The following is a 25,462-nucleotide window of genomic DNA, read 5'->3' on the forward strand; positions in this document are numbered from 1 at the left end:
TACTGTAGTCCTGTGGATTTAAATATCATGTAGGTATTTCAATCAATTTTTGTTTTCTTTTATTGTTTTTTAAACAGTAATTTAAACAGTTTTTAAACATTAATCCATAAGACTCTAAGAAGTGTAGAAGAAGTGACAGATTTTTTTGTAAGAACATGATTTTTCATGATTTTAGTTATTTTCATGGTGAAGTAATCCGTGAAAGATGTCAAATACTATTAAATGGAACAAAAAAGAGAATGTTACTTAGCACACATTTCACAAAAACATGTGAAACAGCTGAGGACAAGGAGTTAAGCATTACTCAAGCAAAACACAGGAAAGAGGAGAGACTAAATGCCAAATGGTCCCTCCATGCAACTTGTGTGCTGTTTCGCTCGGTTTACGACAGCGTGTGATGTCTTTACAACGCAACTAATGGCTGGATTAGCCCAGTTCTCGATAAAGTTGGCAGGTCAGTGCTTTGATTGGATCTGGTGAGAGCGTGTTTTTAACATTCACATGTTTATGCTATTACACCGGACTGAAAGTAGGTCATATTCACTGGAGATCATGCAAAAATATGAATTATCCGCTACAAGTGGGTTCCTTAAACTTACAAGCAGGGAAGGCAAAGGCACAAAATCTAATAAAACAAGGTGCCAGGCAATGAATACGAAATTTATAGCGTTAAGACTGCATCCCACAAGTGTTGATTCAGCACTATGAGTATCTCCTATCTTTATTTCACGTCATACATCAAAATATAGTGATTAAATAAAAATGTAAGGTCCAAGGACCTCTTGCAGCTGAGTATCTCTTGCTAAGTCAATCCAGTTGAAACAAAAAAAACTTGTAGCATTGAGACCTATGAAGAACTATGTTTTTAAACTGAAAGTAAAACTCTAAAATAATAAAGGTGTGACTCAAAGACAGATACCACAGCCAAATAACTGACTTTAAGTAGTAAGAAGTAATCTGGGAAGACTAGCTGTTACTGTGAAGATGGACAATTGCAAAGATCTTTTTGCTAGATTTAGATTAGAAGTTTTGAAAGTCCTTCTACATCAGGAGGGATGACGACAATCCTTACTGTGAAAACTGATTTGCTGTAAGCTCAGTGCATAGAAAGTCCAGCAACAGTTGGCAGAACCTGTCTCTATCACACTCAGAGAACGCCGATCAGGTTGGAATAAACACTCCACTGGTTTTCTAGGTCAGAATGTGGATCTGATGTTTTCGCCGAGGGAGGGGAGATGCGGGCATGGGATTCACTCACACTGAAACACACACTCGCATACACACAGTCTCTCAGTTGTGCGAGTGATGACTGTTCGACATTTTCCTGATGACTAACGCAGACTGCACCACAGGGTCGGATCCACTTGAATGGAAGCCTATACCGTTACTGGATGCACCTGGGTATTCAGCGTCAGTCATCAAGGTAATCAGCGGGCTAATCATAGCGCCGTATATGTTGCCAGCAGATTTCACCATATTTAGCCATATCAGTGCACGTCAGGTGAAAGCTTGCTTTTTATATTAGCACTGGATATATTCTAAACATACATAGCTACTGTATTTATGTATATCGTCACAGAGTTCATCGCATCTCCGTGCATTTACAAAGGATGCTCAGTCCATTCCACTTAGGGAAAATACATCAGTGCATAAAGAGAAACAGATTACCATCTGTTCCCTATCTTGGAATCAGCATGTGAGTGGGTCTGATTTTAAAGCACACTGAATGTTGGTGTGTAGACCCTGAAAGTGAAGCACTGAACACATCATTACAAAATACAAGTAATGAGCGAACAGTGAAGAATTTCTTTTTTTTTATGTTGAGCAAACACAGAAAAACAGAGAATTCATAACATAACTAAACTACTGCTGTCAAACTAAACATGAAAGTTTATTTAATTATCCAGATTTGTGAGACTAAACTGGTCTCGCTGAGTTCCTGAGTGATTTTATTTTATGCCTGTCAGCTAAGATTTCATGGATTTATGGAAAATTTATTCTGATGAAACGGCATAAAGTATAAATATTAAAATACGTTTCTTTCTGCTTGATTTGACATAATTACAGTTGTTACAGGAATAAACAACATTATCTTCATGTATTTCAGAGATTTATAAAGGTTTCTTCCCACAGGTTGAAAAGACCAGTTCAACTAAATGATCAAAGAATCAAAACTGAAAGGAGTAAAACTACTTTGCTGCTATTTTGAGCTGTGTAAGCTCAGTTAATGCCACTGCTTCCCAGTCCTGGATAATGTCAGTCACCAAGCAAACAAAACTCGCACTGACCATGATTGCAAAGATGAAAATGGAGTTTCTTTCAATTGCAAGTTTAATGACGCATCATCCTTGCAACTTATGCTTGTTAAGTACAGTCAACAAAATCTCAGAACACATTCATACGTCCAAAACTCCCTAAACAAATGTCGACTGGACAATCAAAATCATATATCCATGATTTGATGTGGGAGAATGAGAAATGCTGATCCTATCTGGGATGGAATTTATCTTTTCAATATGAGGCTCTCCTTTCAATCAACCTGGAAACACTTTTCCCGGGAACCAAAAAAAGTGTGATACAAGACTAATTAGAATGGACTTTCCAGTTGCATTTTCACAAAATGTGGTTCACTACACTGGTCTACCAGGAAACAGATCCTGTACCTGAGGTCCAACCACAACAGCCCCACAGCTTCTTTGACTTCGAGCATTTCCATACATATTAAGAATATTCAATAGACCATGCCACCAAGGAGTTTTTAAGCTAATTTGGTGACCTTAAAAAAGGAAATGGAAGCAGACAACTGAAATGCAAGATGTTGCCCCATTTCCTAGAACTTCAACATAGATTTTGCCAGTGAAAACATCATTGCTGCAGCCACAATGGAAGTTTTGATCAGTGTTAATCTGACGCTTAGACACAAAGCCTGCAGCCTTCTCCACTTCAGGAGATAACACGTCACCGATATGGAAGTGGAATTACATACAACCCCACAATTCCTTGTGTGCCTTGCTACGCCTCGATCCAGTTAATCATTGTATTGAACATGAAACTAAGAACTGACTTTGCTTCCATTAGTTTCAAAACTTCTGTTTAAACAAATATCGTGAGGTATAGATCTGTAGTTAACTGTTATTAGTAATGACATCGGAAATGAATCAGGAAGTGCTTACGAAACAGAAACGAATGACCTACATATTTTGTACACATCCATATGTTTCACCTCAGGGGAACCGCATCTGTTGAGGGAAGCTTGATAAAAACAACTATGAGAAGCAGGAGTTGACCTGGAAAAGAGGCACAAATATTTGTTCCGAAAACAATAAGATTTTGATGGAGTCTGGGATGAGGAGTAAAACACTGAGGCAATCTCAGACATGAAAGGACGAAATACTTAATAATACCTTCAGCGGAGCCAAAAAGAACAATCTGAAACCTGAAATGGCCTCCGTGAATTATCTGCTTTATATGGACATCTGCGACTAAAGGCCAAGTAAAGTCTTTGCACACTGGAATTTGAATTTCTGCGACTTTTCTCAACAACTGAGGAATGTTTATGCTGGGAAAATGTTGACGAAATTTGAATATAAAGTAATTTTGCAACCTCAAGAAGAATCGGGAATTGAAAAAACAATAATGCATTTCAGCATTAAGTGAGCTTTTCCCTCATTTGTATTGGACGGATTTCAAAAGTTGACCATACGGCCGGATCCCTAAGTAGAGGGGATATGTGGTGAGTTTCAATGTCTACTTATTAAATTCAAATGGCAAAAATACTGCAGGACAGAGTTAGATTAATATTGAGGAGTGTTGTTTTGTTTTCCTGTCTTTGTTTGCAAGGCAGTATTAAAATGCCTCAAGGGTTTTGAACATTTTTCTTGTGGAAAGCCACAAGGCACTGACAGTTCCAATGCAATAAACAAAAATAACGTGGATTTTCAGACTGAGTAAACAGTGCCATCATATCACGAACCTCGGTGTACGAAGGTCCCAGATCTTCACGCCATCTGTGACTGCACTCGTGAGAAAGAGGTTGTACGACTCCGAAGGCTGTGTGCTGAACGCGGATCCCTTTAAAATACACACAAACAAAAATTGCTTAGTCAGTAAATTCTTGACTGAAATGAGTCATAAATCAAGTTCACTTTTTGTCCACTATTGGAAAGTTCTGTGGCTGTGTTCGTCATTGGCAAATCCTTCCCATAGCATTATTCCAGGTAGCATCTATTCTACTTAAAAGCACAAGTTGATTTTAAAAAACAATGTAACCACAAGGGCTAAAGGAAAACACTGTCATTTTCCATCCTTTTTGTTCCCAACGAAGGCTTCAGCCCGAGCTGTAGAGTTTCCACTGCACATCTGTGCATAAATTCCATATTTAACTTTGAAAGCAAGCTATCAGATGATATAGTAAAACGTGCGAGTGGGGGAGAGGAAAAGAGAGCGAAAGAGAGCAGCGGCGGGGGTGTTTTTTGTTTAGATTTTCATTAAGAGTGTGAGAACGGGACTCTGAGAGGGCATTTCCAGTTCCATTTTCCGAGAAGTCTTCTGCACTGATGAGTTCCAGGTGAATTTTTTTGCACAAGGGGCGATGGAAATTTGAAGTGGGAAAAGCTGCTTTTTTTTTTATGCTGCAAGTCCTGATGGTTTGGTCCGCCTCAGGACGAGACAGCGGCAGGGGAGGGGAGAGACATTGTGAGTGCAGTCTGCAGGCAGGGGCAATCCCTCTGATCCACAGGTACTGACCCAACAGCAGCCAAAGGCCTTCGGGCACCCGGGCGGAGAACCCCACATTGACGCAATAGCCAAGCTGAAACAACACACCACAGGCCTTCCACTATGTGTAGCACACAATAGCTGGCGTGACAAAGAACAGGCTCCTCCGGGCTGAAGGAATACAGTCAGCTGTGTGCGAGAGTGGATCACAGTTGAATGCATTAATGCACCTAATCCATGCCACTAGCTGCAGTCTATCCAGCTAATCCAGGCTGGTCTGAATGTCGAGTATGTAGAGGTCAACATGCAGAAGTGACTAAAGTCAATATCTTAGGGTCATTAAGTACAAGCCTCTCTGACAAAAATAGGAGTATGCACATTTCATGGAGGCTCACCGTTTCCATTATTTTTACAACCAAAATGTTGTTATTGTCACGACAATGGTGGCAAACATTCTAACGGCCTTTCGAAGCTGGAAGCCATTCCCTGCTTTTTACTGTAAAATGGAAAGTGACAGAAATGCGAATCATATGTCGAATTAAAGTCACTGGACTTTTTCGAGTTTTATTTCAAGTGATGCAGTAGTGTTCAGCAGCCCCGTCGCATATGTAGCTCCAGGCCCAAGTTGTCTACTTGTTAGGCACCAGCAAATTGGCTCCATATTGATTCAAGACAGTGATGTGGGAGGAAGGCCATGCAAACCCACACTGCATCATGGAACAGCATTACTCCAAGGCCATCATCCAGCATGGAATCTCCTGCCGCTGTCCCCTATGGCAATCTTAATCCTGATGCAGCAGGGATTTACATTCAAGATGAATGATACTAACGATAGTCGATCCTGTACGTCTTGCCTGCCATGGAAACTTTTAGACAATCAAGACATTCTTCTAACCATGACCTTTTTAATTCATACCACAAACGAACACGGTTACTCCCTCAAAGTCCATCTGTCTTATGTAACTCTCGAAACACTCCGATGACTTATGTAACACTGCAACATCTGCCAAGTAGTCGACCCTTCACGAGTTAGATGGAAGATGAAGCTCATGGTGCCAGATGATGCCAATTGCAAATTCATGGCCGAGCCGGTTCGGTCTTAACGTCATTCAGTTTATGAGCTGATGAGCTGTCACTTCTTTAATCCATTCATACAGGCTAAAAGGTTAACTAAAGCACAAGAATCTCACCTGTCCTCATTTCTGATTTAATGAGTTCTGTTTTCAGAGTTGCTTACCATCATGCTTCCAATATCAAAAGGGGAAAACCATAAAATAATTGTATTGAGCAATGATGTTGTGTTCTAACAGTCACACTCTGTAATTTTTAACTGCGGTCAGATATAAAACGTCCTCATTGGTTTCAGGTTTTTTTCTTTGACTACTAAATTCTGTTCCCGTTGAGCCATGGGAAATTGCCAGCTGCAGATATTCCAGTTCCCATTAAATTGAAATAAAGGCTCTGATCCTAAAATGAAAAATAATCACAACCATCAATTGCTGCTCCACTTGACTTAAAAACCTATGATTGCATATTGACTTGTTGGATCATACGTCACTCCACTTTGTTGTCACTATTGACATTACGATTAAAATGCGATCTTGTTATTCAAATATATATATATATATATATAGAAATATAGATTGTGAAACATTTTTACTCTGTTTTGAGACTTTTGTCATATAAGCAATTATTTGGGCTCACCTTATTCTGTACGATGCAGTGGATGGCTCTGCTGTGGGCATCAGGCACCTCCCACACAACCGCACCTCTGTTCATGTCAAACACTTGCATGGACCGATCAAATCCACCCACCAGGACCATGTCTGGAACAGTTATTATAGGAAATGATGACATTTATATTCCTTGTTATGAAGTTTCATTTATTAAGACAGAAATCCACACTGAAAAAAATGCATTTGATCAAGAACTTTCCTTCACTGGCACTGAGAGGAGTTGCTGAGCTCTATCAATCTGCTGAATCCATCGGTTTGCTTTCAGGCAGACAGCTGCTGTCATTCCGTGCGGTGATACAAGAAGCATGTGGCTTTAAAGGTCAGCTGATGCAAATAGGCTCACAGTCTTTACCTTAATTGATGTAGCCAGAAATTTCCAAAAAAACCACAATATGACTCAGAATGTGAGAAGTCACACACTGTTTTTCCTACACTTCACTGAATCTTAAAAAATATTTTCTGACAAAGTGATTTCTGCTCCCTGTGTCACTTATCGCTATTTTTTGCAGGATGAAACTGGGTTACTGGAAAAATTCAACTGAGTAACATCGTCTATCTCATTTTAAATTCTTCAGTTTTGTCCAAACGAGTCCTTCTGTGTGATTTTCTTGATGTTCATTTTCTATATATTCATGCAACTACTTTTAATTAAATTTACTGTCCATGTTGTTTCTGTTAAGTCTTACAAAGCACAACGGAGCTGAAGATTGTCTGACAGCATCTCACTCTTTCCCACACAGCTCTGTTTTGTGAGCTCACTGGAAGCTCAATGCATCATAAACACTAACAAGGGGCTGGAATGCAGACATTCCTAAAAAATTAGAAGACACCTCAATGATTTACAAGTAAGATCAGGAGTGGAAGCCCCGGGGCCACACATGAAGACTTTATGAAGCACACGCTGATTGCAGTGGTTCACTTTGAAGTGAGCCCAACCAGATGCTCCAAGTGGAAATATCATAAGGGTGCATTCGTTTGTTCAGCATCTGAACAGCATCACTTCACACAGAGAGAACAATAACAGCAAGAAGGATACACGACAAGAAATCATTGACGGAAGACATGGCAGTGATGTCTGTTGCAGATGTTGTGGTGAAGCAACTTGTCCGTTTGATGACGCTCTGCTGCTTATATCTAAGAAAAAAATAACAGATTCCATCATTCTTATGCAAGCAAGTATGTAAATAAAGTTTTCACAAAATAGATCACTGCTCAATCATCTGAGTAAGATGGCTGAAGTAAAAATTTCAGAAAAGCATTTTACCTGTTTTGTTTACTGACTGATGGTAGCTTAAATTTTCCCTTTAGCAAAATGAATTGTGAAAATAACCAATGGAGTAAATAACAGAAACTGCAATAAGTTTTTATAACGGAGGACAAGAAGTAGAAGACCTGAGAGCTTATCGTAAAAAGTCAAGCAGTTTGTAATGTAATTGTGGCAGTGGTGCCTATGGGTTATAAATGTCTGCGGTAACTAAATAAAGCCAGGTTCCTATCAAATTAGTAACTACCGGTAAGCTATTTTCAGAAACAATGCTCTCTTTTACAAGACATTGGAAAGAATCTGAAATAAATTAATCAAGCTCCTCCCGTAAACCTGATCTGGAACATGGCCACAGAGTGTGGTGGAAGTGATTACCTTTTTATGTCATCTTTTGAGGTGTCCACATGATAAAGGTAAAGCTGCAGAGAAGGTCCAGATGCCAAAAGTAAAAACTTGTCGAGGTAATAAAACTGGGCCCCTCTGATGGGCTTGGGGAACATCTTTCTGCCCTAATGGAGGAAAGACAGAGAAAACATAGAGATATCCCGAGGCAACTGATATATTGTACGATGTAGGAAAATACATGCCTCAGGGCAAAATATCAATGGAAAAAAACATGTAACCTAAAAGCATATTTCATTCAGGTATTTAGATGTTCAGATATTTGATAACAGCAAATGAATCCTAAATAGATTAGCCAGCCAACATACTTCATATCACCTGAGAGTAACAAAAAACAGTTAAATGAATTGCAAGCCTTCCATACTAGCACTGTGCATATAGTTTGTTTTTCAACAGGTAATATACAAAATTTCAGACGAAAGTTGGCAAGCTTTAGACACTGTATGAGTATCATCAACATTGCACAGTGTCTTTGTCATAATGGTGACTCTTTATTACTAAGCTTGGACATCACAGGCACACATTTAAAACAACTGTGTCATGAATAAGGACTTTAATTTTAAGAATATCAAGATGTCGGTTATCGTTTCGTTTTTACTGAGCTTTCAAATATACCCATACAAAGCGACTTGCAAGTCTGGCTCACCCCAACTTAGCTCTTGTCCCTGAAAAGACTCTGATTTGTTTCCAAGTTGTATCACAAGAACTACAAGCAGCAAAAGGCTGAAGACAAAGCCAAGCCCCAAAAAATGTTCCTGAGTGGAGGAAAGCATGGATGGTTAGCATCAGCGTCATAGGGAGACCCGAGCTCTTAAGGACAGACCATTGTTTTCACTTGGCACTTCGAACTGTCCCATTAAATGTGATACCAAGTGAAGTAAGTAGTGCCTGCATATAATCAAAGGTTTGGATACTTTGAGTCCCACAGATGCCTCCAATGACAAATATGCTATCATAAGGCCAAAAACACATAAAAGTCAACTTTTAACTAACATACCAAAACCTGATTTGTAACATTACATTCAAATTTATGCAGCATGTCATTTCATTACAAAAGTTCATGTTGTTTTTTTCTTGCCTTTTGGGGACACTGCATTGACCTACATTCATTTCCTGCAGATTTACTCGAAACTCACACGTAACTATAACTGACCGAACCATGGGCCATAGTTAAGTCTTCCCCTTAAAAGGGACTGATTTTCCTAGAGAGGACTACCTTAGTCCTAAAAAGCATAATAAGTCCCATACTGTGAGTGTAAACACATGTAGGCGAAAAAAAAGCGAGAAACTGCTGGTCAGTAGCTACCAGTAGCTCCTTAAAGGAGACTAATAAACCTCCTAAAGGAATCAGTTCGTGTGTGTTCTGCTGAAACGATGCTGCCTCACAAGGCAATCATCAAATCCAAAACAGGAAAAAAAAAAAAAATACAATGTCAAGAACAACAAACGAGTGAAAGATACATTGTGGATACAATACCAGTTTTGACTGACAGGAAATCTAAATCCTCTAAGCAATCAAACCTGCCTCTGGAAACACAAGTGGAAGTAAAAAATGTGTACAACATGTGTGTGTAGTTAGTTTGTTTTACTTCTAAACCAATCTGAGTTTTTAGCCCTTCAGAGAGAGGACATTTTTGCAATATGAGGTCACTCTAGCTGGTCCTCATTTCACAGTTTTTTATGGTTAGTGCTTGGACTTAGAATGAGAGCATGAACGTTTCCCAGAGACTTGACGACGGACATGGATGGTTAAGAGTAGGGTGGCTGGGAATGACAGAATGATTAAAAAAAAGAGAGAGAGACAGGGGATGCATAAAAAACAAATGTGTGCATAAGCATGGGACATTTACCATGGTAATGGCAGGTTCTGAACGGCAGTGGGCCCAGACTCGCAGTGACAGGTCGTCTGAGGCGCTCAACCACCACTGTCTGCTGAGGCTCCAGCTCACACAGCTCACTGGTCTGTCGTGTCCTGTGTGCCCAAACAGAAGTTTTAAATGAAACCTGTGCACCACTGTTGGGTTCAGTATTTATTTTAATCATACTGCTCAGAAGGCAAGGCGGACTGGAGGCAGGAGGACTTGTGGTGACCTATGCCTCACCTCGACTCCTTTCTTTTTATCTCTGCTGCCCCCCTGTGGTGGCTGTGTTTTTCAGCCGCACTCTCCGGTCATCAAATGCAACTCAGATGTGTCCTTATTTCATTCAGTATTTGCTTGACTATTGTCGATAATCAAATGCAGCCACTGTTCTCAACAACTCTTTAATATTACAAACAGGTGTAGAACAGGGAGAAGACCTCAAAAGAGAATGTGTCTCTCATATTTTTTTCTTTATTCCAATATACTCTATCACAAAAACAAAAACAGTGCAGAAAAAAAAATTCCTGCTTTGGAATTTGATAAAACACTGAGAAGAGAATCATGGGTCTATATCTACACTAATGACAGTGATAGCCGGATGAGTCAGTTTAAATGCTCATTGAATCTTTCATCTTAAGCCACAGGGCTTATTCAACGTAGATCAAAGTTCACCAGATTATTCAAACTAAGGCAGAGCGACCTCCAAACTAAGGATGAACTTCTTATTATTAATTTCCCCCCTTTCTCCCTAAAACATCATGGTTTATGTTTTTTTTGTTTTTGTTTTTTTTTGAGGTTTTGACCTCAATCAGCCATAAAATGTGAGGGTGTTTTTTTTTTAAAAACCTTTCAGCAAATGCTGATGGACCCGCTGAAGTGAATAAGGTCAAATATAAAGAACACCATGAAGTACAAAACATTCTGTTAGTTTCACACACCTGCGTAGACAGAGGGATTGCCAGTGAGGCCGGACCTGTACAATAAGACTGAACTGTCGCCAAGACCGCACAGGATTTGTTTTCCATCACCTGGAAGAGACAAGACAACCAATTGTTTTACACATCAATGACCAAACTGTTGATTTATTCATACCGAAATGGGAGAATATCTTGTCAGAGAAACATTTATCTTATAATATAGTATAAAAATTGACAACACTTTTAATACAAGCTGGCCAGGGCCAAATCTTACACAGTTAGCTTGGATTGGTTCAGTGCCTCACAGCATCGAGTTGGTTAAAGAGTTACAGAAGAATTGATGATGGAAACCTCAAATGCTATTCATTCTTTTTAGTCATCATTGGGTTTTGAAAATCATTTTAAGTAATCATATTTATCTGCTTTGACTATGTATTGAGTCATGTTAAAAACATATTTAAATCATTAAGTGAGGAATCACAGGACGTCACTCACCTGAAAACTGAAGACATGAGACCTGTTTGTTGGCAATGCTTTGCTCAGTACATGGGACAGTTGGCGCTGCACTGTCCACTGGGTAATCTTGAAGGTGTAAACCTCTAAATGACAAAAAAACAAATGCTGATTGAAGATAAAATCTATGTGTAAAATGTTCTGAACCCCTCATGTGGTAAGCATACTTCAAATACTCACGTATTTTTGTTGCTCTGTTTAGAGGAAACCTTTGGAACATTTATTTTGGGAGTGAACATCATTTTTCTGAAAAGTTAAACAGAAAAAAACTTGAGAACCTGATGCAATGTTTCATGTCATTCTACAGAGTTCATTTCAGCAGCTTTTATTTTTTCAATATTAACTGAAAAAGGATGATTTTTTTTTAAAGCCTATTGAGTGTTGAGAAGGATTAAGTATTAAGTACCCATAAAGGTCAAGAGCTATGGTAAAGAGTATCTTGTGGATACTTTTTATTTAAGCGGTTTTACGTGTGTGATATATATTTATATACTGCTCCCAATACAGGGAGGCCTCAAAACCATAATATTAGTGGAAACCGTCTACCTCTTTAAGAGGACTCGTTTTAAGAAAATAAAGAAATACAAGATATGGAAAAATAACTTCCATTTCTTATTTCCTCAAAATGATTGCTATAGGTTTGCTGCTTGCTTAAGTGGTAGCCAATATAATAAAATCTAATTTGGTTTTCTGGCAAAAAGTTCACTTACCTTGGGGCATGAGTGTAACCAGAAGACTTCACTTTTGAATGAAAAACCAGAGGCTTATCCTTCATATTTCCTTAGAAAAAAAACAATATGTTTGGTGAAACACAAACCAAAAAGAGGATAAATCGTCTTCTAAAATCAAGAGTATAAATGAAAAATAGAAATGAAGTTTTCTCAAATGAAAAGATGCAATGGTAGAGGAGCATTGGCACGAGTGAACTAAAAATATTTCTATTCATTATCTGTATATTTGTAATACAACTGCTCCTTACACCTGGGTGGCCTTCATAAATTATACAAGAGATTCAGACTGAGGATTATAGGGAGACCACTCTGAGCTGTAAAAATTAGGTGCATCAGCCAAAAACTGTGGGATGGTTCATTTGGCTCCCTGTTTCCTGTCAGTGCCTTTACTATGTTACAACAAGCTCACTTTTTCCACAGCCGTTAAAATGTGCCAAGCTTTCAAACTACAGTACCCGCCTGTCAAACACAAAGCTAACCAAGAAAAACATTTCATACACTTAAATGTAGAATTGTAGGTGCAAATAAATAAAAGAGAATAAATAGCAATGCTGCATTTGTCAAGTAATGACAGCTCAAGTAAATTATGAATTTCTTTGTAAGAAATCAGCAGAACAAACAGATCACCAAACTCCAGAATCACCTCATTTTTAATAATTCTTTCAAGCTCCTGAAAAACTTTGGGATTGCACTGTCTGCAGAAAATTCTACTGACTGAAACCACCCAGTGCAAGAGAAACACATCTGGTTATTTTCAAAACAATTTCTTATCGAGGAGTGGTTTCCATGTTTGATCAGCATTGCCAACACACGCTTTTTTCTGATTGGAAATTACAAGAGAAAATGATTAATGAACTGTGACTTATTTCAAAAACACTAAATGAAGTTATTGTGTCACAGACTAGGACTAGAATCCAAGGGCATCTGGACAGCATGAAGGAAAGCCGTCAACCCTGTCTTCTGGCAGTGGGAACCCAGAGAAGCGCAATCTGCAAATATTTCATCATCATTGACAAACACAAAGTAATCTGCAAGTCACTGGACTCTCTTGCCTGTTTTTAGGAGCTTTTTAGAGGCTCACTTTGTTTTTGGGACTTCATACAACCACAATCTGGCAAATATGTACAACTTTTTGCAAACCACCATCTATGAAATAGATGTTTCTACCACCAAAGTGAGTCCCAGGGTTGCTGAAGTGAGAGCTCGGATGCTGCACTGAGTTAGTACAGAGATGTTGTGTTTTCTTTGCAAATGTCACCAGGCAGATGTTAATTCCCTGATCAAGCACTTTAAGTGAAACCTAGATGTATGTGATGGCGGTATGGAACCTATTCACACAGCAGCTATTTTCTTCTGGCGTTACACTAACCCCTTTGAACTGCAACATTTTAGCTTCCCACCCTATACAAAACATCAAATGTGGTGTTTTATCTTTAAATATGGCTTGATGCCCTCTGGATTTTCCCCGTCCACTCCCTCTTCAGCTGCTGATAGTTTGGAAAAATGGGAGAGAAATCATTTCCCTGCCCTCCATTTTATTCTGAGTATTCTTCTGCATTTGTTGTTTGTCATTGAAAAGTTTTTAACCTTCTTGTTGAAATATGCAGTACAAGTGAATTGTCCAAGTAGAAACAACTCCAAATGACACAAGCCCCAGGAACAGAACAATTTTTGTTAAAATGCCATCATATTGTTCTAAAATATAAATCTTGGCTAACAATGTCATGTTTTTGTGTTGCCTAGTAGGTAATAAATGTGAGTACATTCTCCAATTCATAATGACAACACTTTGTCACTCTTGTTGCACTGATTTATTATGTTTTCATCTTTAATCTTTGCTTTTAGAGATGCCTGTGTCACGTCCTGCACATCAGCGTCCTCTTAAGGGTGAATCTTGAACACCTGAATCTCATGAAGGTTCATGGCCAAGTCCGGCAGAAGGCCTGATAACGAGCCACATTGCAATCAGCTGTGTTGAAGCAGGGAGACATGGGAAAACAAGCAGGGCTGCGGCCCTCAAGGACCAGGAATGCCCACCCCTGGTTTAGACTGCTGCGACAATGCGCCCAAGTCAGAGGTGCTTGTGTGTGCAGGGCTGCAGACCTGCATGTTTTCCATGTCTCCCTGAGTATACTGTACATCATGACGTTTTTTTTTTTGTGTTTTTTTCCAATTAATGGATAGTGCACTTTGCTTAGTTTTTCTTGTTTTCCTAGGAAAATGTAAGTTTCAGTTTATTTTTAAGACCAGAGGTTCTGGAAAGCCTATGATTGATTTCATGGTATCGTTGTAACTTTTGCACTCACTTTTTCTAGTATATTTTTTCATGTTTTTCGGTCCTCGTATGACTTACTTTTAAGCACGTGTTGAAGGGTTGAGGTTCCTCGGCCAAGCCGATTGTTTAGTTGTGTTGTTATAGTGTCTGTTGTATGCATCATCCCGAAGTGTAACGACGCTGATTGAATTTCTTTGGTATATCACAACAGTTTGAATGTGATTTGTTTGATTTTTTTTTTTCTCCCCCCTGACCTGCCACCTTAAAGTGGTGGGGGAGTTTGAGCGCCCGCGTGATCCCAGGAGCTATATTGTCCGGGGCTTTATGCCCCTGGCAGGGTCTCCCAAGGCAACCAGGTAATGGGTGATGGGTCAGACTAAGGGCAGGTCATCAGTCCTCATGATGAAGTTACAATCAAGGTCCATTTTTCGTTTGTTTTACATTGTTGTATTGTTTTGTTTGTTTGGTCTTGTCCTGGTGTTCCACAACAAGCACCTCTGACTTTCGCGCATTGTCGCAACAGTTTTAACACGGGGTTTGCATTCCTGGTCCTGGAGGGCTGCAGCCCTGCATGTTTTCCATGTCTCCCTGCTTCAACACAGCTGATTGCAATGTGGCTCGTTATCAGGCTTTCTGCTGGACATGGCCATGAATCTTCATGAGATTCAGGTGTGTTGAAGCAGGGAGACATGGAAAACATGCAGGGCTGCAGCTCTCCAGGACCAGGAATGCCCACCCCTGGTTTAAACCCTTGCCACAATGCTTCAAACAAACTTTCAGGTGCCTGACCTTATGGCGTTTTTTCCGTTTGTTTGTTTGTTTGTTTTTCCCACTTAATGGACAGTGGATTTTGTTTAGATTTTCTTGCTTTCCTAGGAAAATGTAAGTTATAGTGTATGTTGTATACATCATCCCGAAGTGTAACGACGCTGATTGAATTTGTTTGGTATATCACAACAGTCTGAACGTGATTTGATTTAATTTTTCTGTTACGTGTGTTTTTTTTAAACAAGTGATCGGTTCCTTTCCTTTTGAATTTGAAAGTCTGCAGTTTGATACCAGTTCATTCATCAACTTTTTTCTCTGAACATTATAATGTTCGGATCGCACTGGTTCTTCAAAAGTACCAATTTTAATCCCATCCATCTTCCTTTCCTCTTTTATATTTGTTTTCTCCAAGTTGAAAGGACAAATGAATTAACTTTATCAACCAAGTATTTCACTATACACTGAAGCCATACATCATTGTTTCAATCAAAAAAAAAAACAAAAACAAAAAAACAGAAGTCGTTTTCATTCAGAAATAACATGAGATACGCCAAAGCTCAGACTTTTAGCCTTGAGATCTAATTACATGGAGATACAATCACTTATTTTTACCTAACAGCCCTATTGACCTCCTGCTGATATATAACAGTCATTTAGTTTTACACGGCAGTAAAAAATCTCATATTTACGCTGACTTTACACTTGACATGATCTGAGGTGAGAGTTTCAGACAAATTTCCATCTCAGGTTATATCTGCATAAAATCACAGCAGTTTGCCTCGTGCTTCTTTTATAGCTCATTATGTATACCTCAGCCTCACAACAACAGTCTTTCAGAAAACTAAAGGTGTCTGGGCTTTTTTGGGGCTGAATATCCTGATGCTTGGAGGTGAACCAGTCAACAACTGCAACAAGTAATCAATAAAGAATTGTTAAAAAAAAAAAAAAGACATGGCACAGTTCCTTATCGTTAGAATTGGGTCAAGAAAGAAAAAGAACTCTGTTGGATGAACAAATCCCAAATTACAAAGATGCAAAGATCATATGTCCTGTTTGCCTATTTATAGCAATTTTCAAAATTAATTATAATTCACATATCAGATATGTATATTACGTATCAGAATAATGAAACCTGATACAGGTGTCTTATAATAATCAGTAATAAAACTGCATCAGTTCAGGACATACTGTGATCAGAACCCCTCAATTTAAGAAAACAAGTCAGGTGGACAAAACTGGGACAGGTCCACAATCCATCAACATGCAAAGAACCCCAACAGTGACAGGCGAAATATACAAACGTATGTACATAAATGCAAAGAGTGAGTTCTAAACTTGCATATTCTGGTCAATGCTTGCTCCTTTCATACTGGCCAGGTGATAACCTGTAAGTAAGATGACTTAATCCACAATCTGTAATGTCAGCATGAACAACACAAAAAGTAACACATGCTGAATGTCTCATCCAGCCAGCTACCCTGGTTAACTTCATGATGATTTCACATATCAGTGCCATATGGCAACAGACCTACTTATTTCGCAGTTCCAGCCTTTTTGAAAGAGCTCCCTCAGACGTGCTCCACTTACAATGGAAGAACGTTTTTCTTTTGAGGGATCTTGGAGGTTTATGGTGTAATTTGTATACAATTCTTTAAATATCTTCAGGAACGTAGAGTTGCATGGGGCCGACATGGTTGGTTATCCGTAAATGCTTGTGGTTTTCAGTTTGACGTTGCAGGCACAAGGCAACTCCAGACTCCGCATGAGATCTCCTACATAGTCTGGCAAAGGAAAATCCTTTCATTCCAGCTGTGGGGAGTCCAGATAATAATGGCTTTCACAGCACCCTATGTAAGAGGAACATGTCAACCTCAGCATAATGTGTGTCTCCAGGAGAATGGTTTCATGTTGCCAAGTCCCAATAATACACCGGAGAAACACAAATAAGCTCACTTTACCTATAAATCCACTACTGCGAAGAGCTAGTTAAAATGTGCTGCACTTTCACTGATGCATTAATTGTAGAGCCTGTCAAAATGGCATCGAGTAGTCAGATGAGGCCTGACACTAATGTAAAATTAATGCATCAACACCTGCCAAGTTCATAATCCTGTCCAGCCATTAGTTTACAGGTAATGTCTTCGAAGCTTTCATGAGAACCGAACCACGTTTTATGATTCTACAAACAAAATTTAAAAGCTCCATCTCAGGTCGCGCAAAACCGAGAAGGAGGGAGTCATGGAGTGAACCGTACAATAGGTCAAACTTATAAAAGCACAAGCCATCAAACAGCAGTTGTTCTGTTTTTATTTCATGAGTGTGAGTGAGAGGTGAGTGTTCAGACAACAACTGACCTTTCTGTTTAGGAGGGTTGGGTTCCTTCCTCCTTAACTCATCGTTCAGAGGAGATTGGAACAGTGGAGGGGAACTGAAAACATGGGAGGGGTGAGACTGGGTAAAAGAGTTACTGGAAATGGAGTAGCACAGCATTTTCCACCGTTATGGATTATTAGTCCTTCGAATTCTCAGTACCACCATATTGTCGACTCATGAAAAACCAGATGGCATGAATGGTTATAATGGGGAAAGTTAATGTGGAAATGCCACCGTCAGAAAGCATTATAGGCAGCAGGGTACTGACAGGAAAGCAGGCCACACTCATGGATTCTTTTGCAAGTTGGAGAAAAGGGATTAAAAAAAAAAAAAAACTCACTAGTTTGGAGTGTGTAACAAATCTCTCTGGCCACATTGTTTTTGCAGGCTGTAACAAGCTGACATGATTATGTTTGGTCCATTAATTGTGATTCTGTAAAGTAGAAAACTCATTAAATTAATGAAATCATCAGGTTTTTTGTGCTCCTGGGTTTAGTTAAGTAATCACCAATGGGGGTATAAGTAATGCTCACATGAACAGAATTTCTTCCCAAATGGCCTTTTTTAAATTTATGGCATTCATAAAGTGAAATTATTGAAAGGATAATACATTTAATTGTCTGGTTCAAGCAGTACATCCAGAACTGACAGCTTTGACAAATCTTAAGTGAATGTAGGAGCTTAGACACATGAAAAATGTAGTCATTAAACTGAATCTTTCGAAGCTTAAGCCAAACGTTCGCTACGAAGAAGTTTGTCAAAATCCAACTGAATAAACAAATGAAGCATAACAGAATATTTGTGTTCCATGAAGACAAATTGCTGACTACTGTCCCTGAAAAACTGTTTCCTAAGACAAAAGTGTTTGTGTTTTGTTTTCTTACTCAATACTGAAAACCAACAAAACAAGAGGGAAAAGTCTGTCATAAATAATAATAAAAAAAATTTCCATTAACATTTACCTTGGAAACACTGAAAAGCCTTCAGCACAAGCTGATACCCTCAAGAGATCACTCAGACAGAGCTCCAGCAGGACCACGCAGGGAGTAAACAAAGAGCTCACTACAAACACCATCTGTGGGAGAAATATATAGATCAGAAGTATGAAACACCCATTTGTTAAAGCAAGAAAGAGAGGAATTAAAGACACTTCTACAACTGATATTAAAGATGATCTAAAGAATGATAAGTCAGTGTGTTGCCGAACAGAACTGCCTCCCTGCAGGAACATAAATATGACTTTTCCTGAACAGGTTTTCTCAGGTCAGATCTTGCTAAAGCTGAAGCATGATATCTCATACTGCTATTCAGACATATTTGTGAAGATCACAGTCTAACTCAGTAGGGACTGATGACAGTGTTACTGTTGCAACACGACCAAAACTGATTACCAACTGCTTAAAACATTCCGAAACACTGATACTCCCACACCAACTGCACTCATGAAGTCGGTTTAAAAGGACAAATCAAAGCTGCTTGTTGAAAGTTATTTACGATTGGATTAGATAAACCTTTATTAGTCCCATTCTTGATGAGATAGTGTTGGAAATGCTCACTTTGTTGCTGTACTCAGAAGAGACGGACCATGAACCTGCCATACATAAGCTCAGGTCAGGATGATCTACAAGAATAAAACAGGATCATAGCAGACATCTGGTTCAGGTGAGGAATGCAAACAAAATGTGGTAGTCGGGCATGTACGTCAGAGGCCTTCTATGGTTAACCAGTGAAAGTTAATAAGCTGGAGGCTGAGGGAGGCAAGTTTGTTCCATCTTCAAAAGTGCATCATTTTAGTTGCATAATCATACAAACTGTTTTGATATGTAATTCAAGCCAAACAAGATGGTTACTTCACTGGTCCACTTCTGTCATCACTCAAATGAAACTTCTGTTTGTCTGGCAGAAAATTTTATAAGAGCATTTCAATAACACTTCATGGAATTGGATAGGTTTAAGTTCTTTCAAAACAGAAAGATTTATTTTATTCTTTTTTCACTTTTATAGGAGTTACTGGCTTTATGAATCCGATATTGAATGTTACATCGAAAGAGCCGGAGATGTATGCTGTTACACTTTTCCTGAAAATGTTTGTAAAATGCATCAAGTCATCAAATTCTCCACTGAGGGAGAAAAGCATCCACAGTATTTCCTACTTGGGCAACTCGTTGCTACTGTTGGACAGAGTAGAAAGCTCCAATGTATACATGCATAGTACTGTTAAATCTGTCCAGAGTCAGATTTTATGCTATGGGGAGGAATTTTACAGGCTTTTGGGGGGAAATGTGTGATTCTTTAATCGAGTTCAAATAAATCATGGAGGCTCTTTAAAAAAAGAAGAAAAAAAAAAAACTTGGGTAAATCACCCTACCAGCAGCCCACCTTTGAAATAGAGTGCTGCTTGGAGTTCAGAGGTAGCCAGATCCACCACATACAAGCCATCAGAGCTCCCAATGCAAAACCAGCTGTCAGCCCTGCAGGAGCTTACACAGAAACATATGGAAAAGCAGTGTTACAGGATTTCCCTCAAAAGCATTTTTTCAGATCATTTGGGGAATCACGATGAAACCACACACTGAAGAAAAACACAGTGATATGATGGAGTGGTTGGGCATGCACACCGAAAGACCATAGATCTTTATTCAAGTTTCCTCTCACTCGTGGTAGTCTAAACTACATGCACCTAGCAGGATGGAAACTCACTCTGCCACGCAGAGTATGACAAGTTTGGCTTTCTTATCTATCTTCCAGCACTCAGCGACATGCTGAGAGCATTGTGAAATAGCTTAGATTTCAGGGTATCACTTTTTCATGCTCAGCATGTCTTTCATAAAAGAGTAAAATCAAAACAATGATACTTGCATTGTTCCACTTCCTCAAAGGTGTATTTTTTGGTTGGTGTGGCAGAGACGTGGTTTCAGTTGCTGTCATTTACTAAAAATGTTACTATGAAAATCAGTGGCATTACCCTAATATCACGATTACCCTTTAAACATATAAATAGTTGCACTCTGTTGGGATGTTACAATCTTACACTGCAACCAAATCACTCCTGTTCTTTTCTTTTCTTTACTTTTCACTGCAAGTTGCAATATCTGATTAAATACCATACTGCGTAGTAGTTTTCACATTGAAAGATATGACTGTCAATGGCTGATGGGATCCACTTGTATTAAAAAGCAATTATTAAACTTGTGATTTTGAACCAAATAGCCTAATTGCTTTTAGTTAATTAATTATAATCAACCTTTTATTATTTTAATTGTGGTTTCTTCTTAAAAATAAAAAGGAAATAAATCCTGCTTGAAAAACGCATACCCTGATCTCATATTACTCCTGCTGCTGCTGCACCCCCAACCACCCTGAAGCTCTCTGGTGCCCCCAAGGGGAGGTCCGCGCCACACTTTTAGAAACACTGCTCTACCTGCTTATTCCTCTCATGCAACATCTGAGCAAGGCCTTGTCTTCATTAAAGATCCTCAGATGGAAACTATTAAAATAGTGACTACGGACAGAGATGTCAACAGTGTATCAAACCATTTCTAAACTTAATCTCCCATTTGCAGTTCTTGTAAAGATGGCGTGGAGAGAGTGCTCTGAGATCACATGCTTTTCTTCATCACAGTCCATTTCAACTCAGTGGTCCAAAAAATACAAAGGGTGCTATGTCCGTGCTGTTAAATTGCCCACTTCCCGTCATAACACCAAATGTTTGGACAGTCTGACACAGCTGAGCTGTGAGACTGCAGCTTCCTCTGACATGTTTTCTGTTTGTGTGCTCATGTGGGGAAATTAGTCCACGAGCAAGAATTTGTTCCAGGATTTTGTGGCAATCGAACATCCGTGACACATCAGTGGTAAAAAGTGTGCAACTATTTTCCTGGATAGCTTAAAAGTAGTTTGTGGAAATATAAACAAGCTAAACCATTTTAAATTTGATTCATTACTGGCAGTATCATGCCTCACTTCAACTTTCAGATTCTCTGGCAAAAAAAAAAAAAAAAAAAATCTTCCTTTTGGTTAAGTCAAATAATGAGGTGCGTTAAATCATTTGGAGTGTGAGCGTGAATGAGTCAGACCGCTCTCAGTCCTGGCATTACAACATCCACCTTGGAGTTTTTCATTTCCTGCAAACTAATTGAGTGAAGCAAAGCTCCAAAGCAGAATATGACCTACTTCACTGTCACCTTTTTAATAGTTTATGTAGGTCAAGAAGTAAGACAACTTGAAATACACTTTCCACTGCTATTTTCCCTTACTTTGGTTGGTCTGCATTGATGTCTGTAAATCGTCTGCAAGAAGCAATTCTGAGGACCGGTTTGGAAGTTTCCACCTTTTCTGAGTGTTCAGCAACATCTGGAAGAAAAGATGCAATGAGAGTATTTAAGTAAGTAAGTAAGTAACTGCTCAGGCAGCTGAAAAAGGCAGTTATTCAAATAATTCACTCTGCTGTCCTGTGTCACTTTTTGAAAGCTCACCTGTTTGGTGATGGTTCACAGCCTCCTGGGACACTTTATGCCTCTTTTCCATCTTCTGGAGGTCCATTCTGGTCACCAGGTGACACTTGTGGTCCTCATTAAAAGAAAAGCACCACACCTAACACAAACAGGTGTCTTATAACTTAGTGAAATGAACTCTCAGCTCTATGGATTTGTGCATAAGTTGCTTACCTGTCCATCATTTGAGCCAACGATGAGGTGCTTATTCTCCTCAGAGAAAAATGCAGTGAGCAGTGGAGATGCTAAAAAAAATTAAAATAAGTTATTTTAAGAGGTCTAACTCCTCAGCTATACAATTTAACTATAGTATTTGAAACATTGCGGTTGTTTAAAATGTATTAACTTGAGCTTTATCTTTGCTTAAAATGCGAAAGGTCTGAAACCTTGTTTGAATGTGCGAACAGGAAACTGAAATGAACAAAATAAATTTACACCTTTATGAATCATGATCAAATGAATGACTGACACAGAAGACAGGAGAAGTGGAATATTACATTTAAATGGCTGTGATATACCTGAGAGCACAAATGACTGGTAGAAAAGAGCTTCAGTCTGTAAATCCCAAACCTGAAAAAGAGACAAGATGAAGAACATTTCTTTTCCAGTGTTTGAGTTGTTATTTGGTATTTCTTTCAATACATCAACGCATACAATAAATAAAAAGTATGGGTCTTAAGTGAGTACCTTAAATGTGCGGTCCTCTGAAGTGGTAACAAGAAGATTTTTATTCCAAGGACAAAATTCTGCTGATGTTACAGGTCCATGGTGGCTAACCAAAGTACAGATCACTTCCTGCCTCTAAGACAAGACAAGACAACATCTGAACTGAGCAATCTCACTGACAAAGCATCTGTGAAACATGGAGGAAAAAAATGACAACAGACAACGACCAATTTATCCTGTATCCTGATGACACACGAGTAAACACCTTTTAATAAAGATGTGTTGTTGTAAACAGCAGACAAATTAAACAACTAGACAAGCTAAGACACAAGTGAGCCTTTTATAGGAAACCAATGCTTGTGGAACTGGTACCGTAGAATTGAGAATGTAGGTAGTTTCTTTGGAGCAAGCAGCCACTCGCTCATCAGAGAAACAGAATGAAAGGTGAACAACTTCTCCAAGTAATGTCCCAATCACTGTTCCTGCTGCAACCCGGCCTGCAAAAGAAATAAGGTTGATTATGTTCAAAGGAAAGATGATGCACTGAGGGAGAAGAGGGAGGGAAATCTTATTCAGTAATGTTTCACTAGATGGCAGGCTTGTTAAAGTTTTCACCATATTTTGCATGGCCTGTAAACAGAATTGCTCTGTGACAAGGGGTTGTCTGAAGAAATAACACTAAAAGTGATGGAAAAATATTCTGGGTTTGCTTCTGACATGTTGTAAACATTTAAGTCACAGGGCCACTTTATTTACCTTCCTCTGTTCTCTTTTTGCACAGTTCAATATCCCAGACAATAATATAATCATCAGAGGCAGAGCACAGAAGAACTGGAGCGTTTCTCTGTCCAAAAGTCATGGCGCTGACCTCCCCATGATGGCCAGTGAGCAGCAGAGGCTGTGGGCAAAAGAGTTTTCACTGGAAATTAAATTAAACAGATTTCACTGAAGAGGTTCCTGTTATCATTCGATCTTGTCTAATCTCTCAATCTTAAAATCCTTTGCAATAATGCATATTGCAGGATAAATTTATAAAATGTCTTGCAAAAAAGAAATGTCCCTAACAATATGGGTGGCTCCTTTGTTTTTAGCATGTTCAATAAAAGCCATTTTGTTTTGGTAAAAACTTTGAGCACACCTGCTGCAGTAGGTCCGTGGTGCTGTACACCGCGATGTCCTTTCCGTGCAGTGGAATGCTGAAATAACAGTGGTCACAGGCCAGCTGCTGGCGAGACAACAACTTCTCACAATCCACCCTGAGCTTCTCAATCATTCCTGCTTCTGTCCGTCAAACCGCCTGATGAATGCGGAGGAAAATAAGTACTATTACATTATTATTATATTAGTACTACAGCTCAGCTAACATTTCTAGCACAATGCCACAGGTTGCTAGGACACCGGTCAACTTCCGCAGCAAATAATCGTCTATCGAAATAAGATATCACACACGACCAGTGGAAAAAAAAAATTACCTTTGACATGAAAACACACACCAGTCTTCATAATTTCCTCTTCATCATAAATTACTGCCTTGTTAAACGATTACAAATTTAGGCCTTGAAACAAGGCATTTAAAAAAAGAGGGAGAAAGAAAATACATTTGAGTATTTAGAGATAAGATCAGAGTGGGACTTCCTAATCAAAGATCAAAAAACAAATTTCTCCGTTAAACCGCAGGGTGGCAGTCACACCAAATCAATAGCAACAGTGGGCTGGATGAATGGATGAATGAATGAATGAATAAACGAATGGATGCGTGAATGAATGAATAGTAGTGATGGTGTTGTTGTTGTAGTAGTTGTTGTTGTAGTAGCAGTGGTGTGTCATAAATTGCTGTGTTTTAAAAATAAATACCCTTTATTACAAATACTTTTTAATCTCCTGAAAAGGTCAAATGAGGAAAGTTATTAAAAAAAAACTTGTAGTTATAAAAACTCTAAAGTGCTGTGTCACCATGATCTGACTTATTAGACAACAGACTTTGTGTTTATGTATTAAATGCGTTATCATGATTTCATAACTTTCAAAGCCAACCGTGGTCTGATACTTTTTTTTGGAATTTTGATTGATAATTGTTATTTAATTTCGGTTTCACAACATTCCAAGTCTGTCAAATATTACACTTAGAGTGGGCACAGTGACACGTCCTTTATCAAATTTATATTTGTATTTTTCCATTGACTTATTAATTCATATTACTTTCTTGTGCACCTACAGAGCCCAAAACATGACAGCTGAAATTGAAACTTTAAATTGTGCCCACAAATGTATATTTTATGTCCACTAAATACTATTTTTTGGCCACAAATTAATAATTTGGGGCCCTGGAATTAGTATTTTGTCATCTCAAATTAATATTTTGTGGTCTTGAACTAGCATTTTGTGGCCGATTACTATATTCTGGAATTTCCCAGTTTAGGATTAATAAAGTAACACTTTATTATATTATTTGATTGCGACCACAATTTACAGTATAGTCCTAGATGTCAAATCTGGGGCTCTGGACTCACCCATGTATTTATTATGTCACTTCACTGTTTCATAAGTGTTTTTGTGTAATCCTCTGTGTTGCAGTCTGTTCACTAAACATAAACTCTCATAGATGCTTCTGTGAAGCCTTCACAACACAACAAATAGTTTTTGAGTGTTTATTTTGAACGTGTAGAAAGAAGCCACAGCAGGACAGAGTTCTTAAGTGGATTTCCACTCATCCTGTTTGAATGGTTATAAAAAGCCGGGCGGCCGC

General features: G+C 38.8%; 1 protein-coding gene across 1 annotated transcript in view; it reads right to left on the reverse strand.

Moving 5' to 3' along the window:
- Nucleotides 1–23,989, reverse strand: part of wdr27 (WD repeat domain 27) — a 35,711-nt gene extending 11,722 nt beyond the window's left edge. The window contains exons 1-21 of the mRNA XM_030106966.1: nucleotides 23,855–23,989; nucleotides 23,473–23,614; nucleotides 23,089–23,213; nucleotides 22,738–22,851; nucleotides 22,569–22,620; nucleotides 22,225–22,295; nucleotides 22,033–22,150; nucleotides 21,814–21,910; nucleotides 19,937–20,028; nucleotides 19,114–19,178; nucleotides 18,520–18,632; nucleotides 17,539–17,612; nucleotides 12,121–12,190; nucleotides 11,591–11,656; nucleotides 11,393–11,496; nucleotides 10,919–11,008; nucleotides 9,969–10,090; nucleotides 8,092–8,225; nucleotides 7,489–7,586; nucleotides 6,421–6,542; nucleotides 3,974–4,071 (exon numbers count right to left, since the gene is read on the reverse strand). Of these exons, the coding sequence (XP_029962826.1) occupies nucleotides 3,974–4,071; nucleotides 6,421–6,542; nucleotides 7,489–7,586; nucleotides 8,092–8,225; nucleotides 9,969–10,090; nucleotides 10,919–11,008; nucleotides 11,393–11,496; nucleotides 11,591–11,656; nucleotides 12,121–12,190; nucleotides 17,539–17,612; nucleotides 18,520–18,632; nucleotides 19,114–19,178; nucleotides 19,937–20,028; nucleotides 21,814–21,910; nucleotides 22,033–22,150; nucleotides 22,225–22,295; nucleotides 22,569–22,620; nucleotides 22,738–22,851; nucleotides 23,089–23,213; nucleotides 23,473–23,614; nucleotides 23,855–23,989 (2,102 nt within the window). The remainder of the gene's footprint in view (nucleotides 1–3,973; nucleotides 4,072–6,420; nucleotides 6,543–7,488; nucleotides 7,587–8,091; nucleotides 8,226–9,968; nucleotides 10,091–10,918; nucleotides 11,009–11,392; nucleotides 11,497–11,590; nucleotides 11,657–12,120; nucleotides 12,191–17,538; nucleotides 17,613–18,519; nucleotides 18,633–19,113; nucleotides 19,179–19,936; nucleotides 20,029–21,813; nucleotides 21,911–22,032; nucleotides 22,151–22,224; nucleotides 22,296–22,568; nucleotides 22,621–22,737; nucleotides 22,852–23,088; nucleotides 23,214–23,472; nucleotides 23,615–23,854) is intronic.
- Between the last annotated feature and the right edge of the window lie 1,473 nt (nucleotides 23,990–25,462).

Source organism: Salarias fasciatus, chromosome 13 (assembly GCF_902148845.1).
Source record: "Salarias fasciatus chromosome 13, fSalaFa1.1, whole genome shotgun sequence".
Lineage (NCBI taxonomy): Eukaryota > Metazoa > Chordata > Actinopteri > Blenniiformes > Blenniidae > Salarias > Salarias fasciatus.